The sequence below is a fragment of the Garra rufa genome, chromosome 6, assembly GCF_049309525.1.
Source record: "Garra rufa chromosome 6, GarRuf1.0, whole genome shotgun sequence".
In the NCBI taxonomy this organism is placed as follows: Eukaryota; Metazoa; Chordata; class Actinopteri; order Cypriniformes; family Cyprinidae; genus Garra; species Garra rufa.
In genome coordinates this window covers 30,362,268-30,369,841 of record NC_133366.1, presented here as the reverse complement: position 1 = coordinate 30,369,841, position 7,574 = coordinate 30,362,268, and the positions used below count along the sequence as shown (strand labels likewise).

The window sequence follows — 7,574 nt, the reverse complement described above, 5'->3', positions numbered from 1 at the left end:
AAACAATGGGTAACAAAATGCTTTCCATTGTTTCTCTTTCTAATGCAATGTTCTGGTTTGACTGTATTATAAAGTAAAACTGGCACTTCAAATTACCAGTTAAACCAATCAAACAAACAAAAAACTTGGTAAATAATAAAAAAATAGTCTTTGATAATCTAATTTTATATAATAAAATCCACAACCTGAAAAGGCATTGGCAAATATGTGCAAAAACAACTAGAATTCACAAATCCTTCTATAGAGAGCATTACATCCATCTAGTGGTTAAAATAGGATATTGCCTGGTAATTATGCTCACTACGCCACCAGATGGCACAAATCCGACTTCAAAAAATTATTTTCTATAGGCCAGGTATCTACTTTAAACTAAAATACAGCATTAATTAAAAAAGAATAAAAATTATATATATTAAAAAAAATTCTATTATATTCAATGGCAAAAAATAGATCATAATTGTAGCATAAATATTAATTATTATCATAAAATTCTGTCAAAACACGACAGAAAAAAAGAAAAAATATTATTGAACAAAAATACATTTGATTGATTTTACTGAAAAAAAGGAAATAATGATTTTCAGGGCCCTGAGTGTGACTGGTCGGGGAAGAACCCCAGAGGGTTAAATCTTTCAGGCTGGGGATCTCCTTGCGGATGATAAGGTGAGGTTCTAGACTTCTTCACTCCTAGCATAGTCAGCATGTCAGACACTAACTGGCTCTCAAAGTCCCTGCCTTGGTCTGAGTGTATTCGAGTAGGAAGACCATAATGTATGAAATATTTTTCCCACAAAGTCTTTGCCACTGTAGAAGCTTTTTGGTCCCTTGTGGGAAAAGCTTGAGCGTAACGGGTGTAATGGTCAGTAACCACCAATACATTACACACATTACGAGAATCGGCTTCGATGGAAAGAAAATCAATACACACAAGGTCCATGGGTCCTGAACTCTGCATGTGAGACAATGGAGCAGCCCTATGAGGCAATGTTTTCCTTTTGATACAGCGCTCACATGTCTTACAGTAAGCCTCGACATCACGCTTCATGTGTGGCCAGTAAAATCGGTCACGAACTAGGCCATAGGACTTTTCGAAACCTAGATGTCCAATCTCGTCATGCAAAGACTTTAACACCGTGCTGTGGAATTGTTTTGGCAGTACAAGCTGTCGTTTCACCCTGTGATCACTCTGCCGAACAGTTCTGTAAAGCAATCCATTATCTACTGACAATCTTCCCCACTCTCGTTTCAGAATCTTCATCTTTGGGTGACTGCTCTGGATGTTACTGAAAGGTTTCTGATCACAAACAGCCTTCCACACTTCTCCGAGGAACGAATCATTTCTCTGAGCCGTTTGCAGCTCACTTGGACTAAGCACGGGTAAATGCTCTGCAGCCACTTCAGTAGTATGAGAGAAAGCTTTAGGAACAGCAGACATATGTGCCCCAGCCTGTTGCACCACACATGAGTAAGAGACATTCCCTGCTCTCCCCTCTGCAGACAAAGTGCGACAAAGAGCCCTTACGCCCGCAGCTGGAATTTCCTGCCACTCATCATCAGCACTTGGGTGAGAATGTGGACGCCTAGATAATGCATCTGCATCGACATTTGTTCGGCCAGGTCTGTATTTCAAACTAAAAGTATAAGTCGTCAAAGCAGACAGCCAACGGTGACCTGTCGCATCAAGTTTCGCTGACTTCATTATATAGGTTAAAGGATTATTGTCAGTTCTAACCTCAAATGGAACACCATACAAATAGTCGTGCAGTCTATCCACAACAGCCCACTTCAGAGCTAAAAATTCCAGTTTGTGGGCTGGGTAGTTTCTCTCTGAAGGGGAAAGGCTGCGACTGATAAAAGCGACTGGGCGTAATCCTTCCTCATGTTCCTGATACAGAACTCCTCCAAGTCCATCCATGCTCGCATCCACGTGCAAAACATATGACTTTTGTGCATCCGCAAAGGCTAGCACTGGAGCTTGAGTTAGACACTTTTTCAGGGTTTGGAAGGCTGTATCACACTGAGAAGTCCATCGGGATCCAAACGGTTCAGAGGACTTGTAACAGGGTTTGGTGTTACTCACAGGTGAATTTTTGTTTCTCTTCTTCGCAGTACTGGCAGAAGATGGATACCCCTGCAGCAGTTCATTGAGAGGTCGACACAACTTTGAAAAATCCTTTACAAAACGCCTATAATAGCCACAAAACCCTAGAAAAGATCTGAGCTCTGTCACCGTCTGGGGCTGAGGCCAGGATACAACAGCCTCGATCTTGGAAGGATCAGTGGATATTCCATCCTGTGACACAATGTGCCCTACGTAGTTCACAGAACTCCTGCCAAATTGGCACTTGTCAAGGGAGATCTTTAGGCCCTCCTCTCTCAGCCTGTCGAGTACTTTCAAGAGGCGCTCTTCGTGCTCGTCAATGGTTTGTCCAAAGATGATTAGATCATCCAAGTATACTAGCACTTCCAAAAAGTTCATATCCCCGACAGTCCGTTCCATGACTCTTTGGAAAGTGGCGGGTGCTCCACAGATGCCCTGGGGCATACGCTCAAATTCATAGAACCCCACCGGGCAGATGAATGCAGTCTTCTCCTTGTCGGCGTCACTCATGGGTATTTGATAGTATCCGCTCCTCAAGTCGAGAACACTGAACCATCTACTTCCGGAAAGACTATGGAGGGCATCCTCAATGCGGGGCACAGTATACTGGTCTGGTGTAGTCCTTTGGTTGAGCGTCCGATAGTCCACACACATTCTAACCTTCCCGGACTTTTTGCGAACCACGACAATGGGCGAAGCGTAGGGGCTGCGGGACTCTGATATAATGCCACTACTCTGCAATTCTCTGAGGTGCAGTCGCACGTCTTCCAAGTCAGCAGGGGCAAGACGGCGGGATCTTTCTCTGAAAGGGCGTGAATCATGCAACCTTATCTCATGAGTGGTGCTTTTTGAACATCCCACATCCCACTCGTGTAGAGAAAACACTTCCTTTCTCTGCATCATTTTCTCACACAAGCTCTGTTTTGCTTCCTCTGGCATTGGAGAATCTCCAAAATCAAAAGATGCAAGTGTCAAAGTATTTTGTTCAGGTGGATGTTTAGCAGGAAGTTGTGGCACTAAGGATACTGGAAAAACATGGGCAAGAGGAGTTCCTCGCTTCACCCATACTTCTTTTGTAGACATGTTCCTGGCGGTCACTGTGACTCGCTGACTGGACACAACGGATGCTGAATGAAGTTCAGGCCTCACCTCTAGATCATCAGAGTGTGTATCACCAACTGCTGCTCTGTCTACTAACACTAGAGATTCAGTCATCTGACCAGGAAACTTAAGCAGACCAGGAAGCTGCAAAACTTGATTTGGTTTCAGAACAACAGGGTTATGCTTCACGAACCAAACTGTTCCATGCTTGTCTGGGTCATCCTGTGAAACATCCGTCTGTTGAATAGACTCGTAGGCTTCTCTGATTACGGGATGTATGGTTAGCACATTCAAAAATTTCTCACCAGCTTGTTGACGGCAAGACTCAAGCAGCTTCTTCACTAAGCTAGTGTTTGTCCCGAGCAAAATGGCTATTCCTTCCCGTTTCACAGGGTCTGGGCATACAATGGCAAGCGTGTCAATCACTTGATGCACTCCAGCTACACTTTCCGTGAACTCAAGTCTGAGGGGCAGGTATCCATCATAAGGGTATTTATGTGAGCTTAAACCCCAAATCTCAAGGTTTTCCACAGGCTGAAGGTCTAAGTGTTTCAGATAAGTGTCATAAAAACTGCGGTATAATAAAGTAACCTGCGAACCGCTGTCAAGAAGAGCTTTAGCGTAGATACCTTCTATCTGGACTGGCACTTCAGAGACAGGTCCTACTAACCCCTCAGGAAGTTTTGGCTTACCAGCATCAAGCATGAATGAACCACAAGTGGAACGTGTTGTCTCAGGAGCCCCGTGCCGTTCCTTCACTGAGCTCCTGCCCAGTTTCCCTGCAAGCGATGCATCTTTATCAGCTTCTGATTAACTTTCCTGAGGTCCTCTGGTGCTTTGCATTCCCACTTCTTATGTCCATCTTCACCACATTTGTAGCAAAAGATCCCGGGCACTGGTGGCTGGGTGGATTTAGCTTTTTGGGGGTTGTCTCGGTTCACACTCCCAGGGTTTTTACTGGATGGTTTCTGAGGAGCAAAATCAGAAGCACAAGTCACAGTAGCCACGTTCAACAGTTGACTCACCTGGGTAGATAGCTCTTTAACCTCCTTCTTTAGGTTTTGTAATTCAGACGGCACAGATGCCTGGGGAGAGACGACAGTGGCGACTGAAGCTTTAACATTTTCTCTTGCAGCTACCCAGTGTTCTTCCTCACGTATTTCCTTCATCAACTGTGAAAAAGATGGAGGACTCTGCAAAGTGTGAGTCATTCTGATTCGCAACGCAACCATATCATTGGTAAGTGCTCCCTTAATTAGCTGCTCCATTCTGGCTCCATTTATGCCGGCTGCATTAATCCCACCCTTCAACAAGGCTCTGTGGAGAAGTTTGTCTAGGCGGTACAAGAAAGCTGAAAGTTTCTCTCCATTTTCCTGATAAGTGTGACGAAATCTAGCCATAAGGTCAGGGCCACTCTCCGTAGTTCCATATGCAGTCTCAAGGGCAGCTAAGTACTCATTTGCAGTTGCAGATGGGCTACTCACTTTCAAAAACCTGACAATATCAGCAGCAGGACCCCGCAAACTCTCAACAAGGCGTTGTTTCTTGGCAGCCTCTGTGCATTGCCATTCACTGATCATTTGTGCAGCCTGCTCCATCCAGACTTCATATTCCTCCTCACCTGGAGGAACGGGCTTCAGGCCTGAGAACAACCTCAGTTTTCGGTAACTAGGTCCATCAGTAGATGTTTGATTACATCTGTCTACTAATTTACCTATTGCATTAACTAGATCCACACTGATATCAGATTTAGGAGACTGATCTCCCATTACTATGGCCTTTACTTCATCCATAGACTTACCCTCCTGCTGCAATAAGGCTAACAACTTAATCTGAAAGGGGTCACTGCCAGCAGCTGGGTCATCGGCTGATAGACCACCCACAAAGTGAACATGCCAGGGCCCAGCTTCCCGCTCAATACCTATTTCAGGAGGTAAAGTACTTGGATCAAGGTCAGTACTAGTCTCCACTAAAACAAACAGTTGTTTGCCAGTAACGTCACCACGGCGACCACAAATTTTAGTACGACCAAAGACCTTCACTGTGTTTAATACTTTCTCAATAGTGTCATTACTAGCGTCCAAAGGAACATTGCTTAACACAATGGCACGTGAGGAGCTAATGTTCTCCTCTCTACTCCACTGAACAGTCTGAGAGAGATCCATATTTTGAAACTAAAGGCAGGTTGCTAGAAAAAATAAACAGACAAAATTAAAACTGATTCTGGTTACCTTCTACTGCTAACTGAAAAAGAGAAATAAACTGGTAAAACAGGGAAATAGAAAAACACAGTATCCCAGCGGTGCCTCCAAAAATGTAACCCTTTTCTTAACCCTAGGGGTTAATTTACTTATTTCTCTAACAAGAGTCCTGGATTCCCGGCAATTAGATAGTGAATTAGGCCGGTAGAGTGTTTCTTTTCTTTCTTTATTTACAACAAATGAAATGTAAGGGATTTTTTCCTCTTGTACAAATTTTACTCAATCCCTTTACTACAGATAAATTAAATAATTAAATTTCTTGCTAATCACAAGAATTCTGGAACTTAGTAAATTAATTAATTTGCCAGACTCAAGGAAATATAACAATACAAATGTTAAAGAGAAAAGTAACAAAGATGGATTTATTTTTCTTTACATGAATGTATTAAGTAGTACCAGTAAATCAAGAAACCAATAACAACGTTCTCTTTAAGGAAAGCAGACAAACAACTCTCCCTGATGTTATTCGAATTGCTTCTTTTAAATAAAATATATAAATCTCTTTTGTAGTCTCAGAACGATTCTTGTTCTTTCCCAATTATTACGCTCTCCTCTTCAACCTTAGCTATATTTCTATTTTGGAACACTGTAACTCAATGTAGAACTCGATTCCACTAAAACACTTTGTTTCTTATAGAACCCCATAATAATAAAAAAACAATATCTCTTTCAAGATTCGTTATACACTTGAGAAAACACCGCAGTTCAAACCACACACATTGTCTTTCAGTACTGTATGCACGTTACATATCTTACGATCCGTTAAATGTACGTCAGTCAAACAGTTCAAATGTATGCGAGTCAGTCAAACAGTTCAAATGTACGATCGATCGTATCGTTGGGGCCCAGGACGTTGGTGCACATTAATCAGATGATCAATTTAAAGTAATCCAAGACGAAAATGAAGTCACTTACGTTCATCCAGTTGACAGTGAAACAACATTACGTTCCTTACACCACGAATACTCAGCGTCCCCTAACGATCCATCTTGAACTTGATATGAAATCAGACGATCCACGTCCAGTGATGAAACACACGATCTGTCCAGTTCTGCACGCAATTCCGAAGTCCTCCACAAAGATGGCTGATAAGTCTTCAAACACAGTTACTGTTCGTGACTGCAATCGTCTCTATAGCCGCTAGGCTATTATCACACACAGCATAACTAATTGACTCACAGGAGCACGGAAAACAAAGATGAGTTGCACGTAAGAAAATAACATAAACAAGCGTCGTCACTCTATGCTTTGGGCCGTATATTACAATGAATATAGTAGTCTCCAAATGGATGATGATACACTTTTCTCAATAGAGACAGCCGATCTCACTGGCAGCACACTCTTTTTCCATGTGCGATACTTCTTCCTCATTACGTGACTCACGTTATGACGCAACCTCAAGCTCAACAGTCACTGGCTTGTAATTATACACCTGTATTAAACATGCTTTTCATTGGATATAAGCAAATCACATAATTGTTGCATCAACTTTCAAAATAAAGAAAAAATACAATAATAGAAAATACATTATAATACTTTGTATTATTTCTGACACAGAGCATATTAAACACAGGTATAATTTAGGAGTCCCTACACACTCCCCCCACCAAAAATCCAGTATGTCCCCATGCTGGTTACTAAATGACTACGCACTGATTAAATGGTAACCATCTGGTTATAAGGCAGAAGTACAGGTTGGTTGTTACATATTTTACACAAGGCATTTGGATTACACCACCAAGCATGTGAACTCTTGTAACCCCCAGCAACTCTCACTTTAGTTGCTGCTACATTAACACCACAGTGTCGAGAGGATACAGACTGTATGTATGGCACACCCAGCTTATCATAGGTAAATCTGGTATTAGGCCTCCTCTCCCTACTTGATCTACGTACTTCAGGAGGTACAATCTCTGGCTGAGTTTCAGTATCAGTAGGAGTAGTAGTCTGTAAGGTACTCTCGTGAGCTTCAGTCATGATACCATCAACTACAGTATTTCTATCTTCAGCTTCAAGCTGACCATCAGAAATTTCACTCCTACATGGAATTACTGGTATTTCTGAAACACTGTGAGCGTCACCAGACTCTGAGCCTTCTATAGCTTGTACAG

The 7,574-nt window shown here is 42.4% G+C and overlaps 1 protein-coding gene across 1 annotated transcript; it reads right to left on the bottom strand.

Annotated features, from left to right (window-relative positions):
- Nucleotides 1-3,957: 3,957 nt before the first annotated feature.
- LOC141336908 (paraneoplastic antigen Ma1 homolog) lies at nucleotides 3,958-5,367 on the bottom strand. The gene has a single exon (XM_073842627.1). It carries the CDS (start codon nucleotides 5,365-5,367, stop codon nucleotides 3,958-3,960), a length of 1,410 nt encoding a protein of 469 aa, XP_073698728.1.
- Between the last annotated feature and the right edge of the window lie 2,207 nt (nucleotides 5,368-7,574).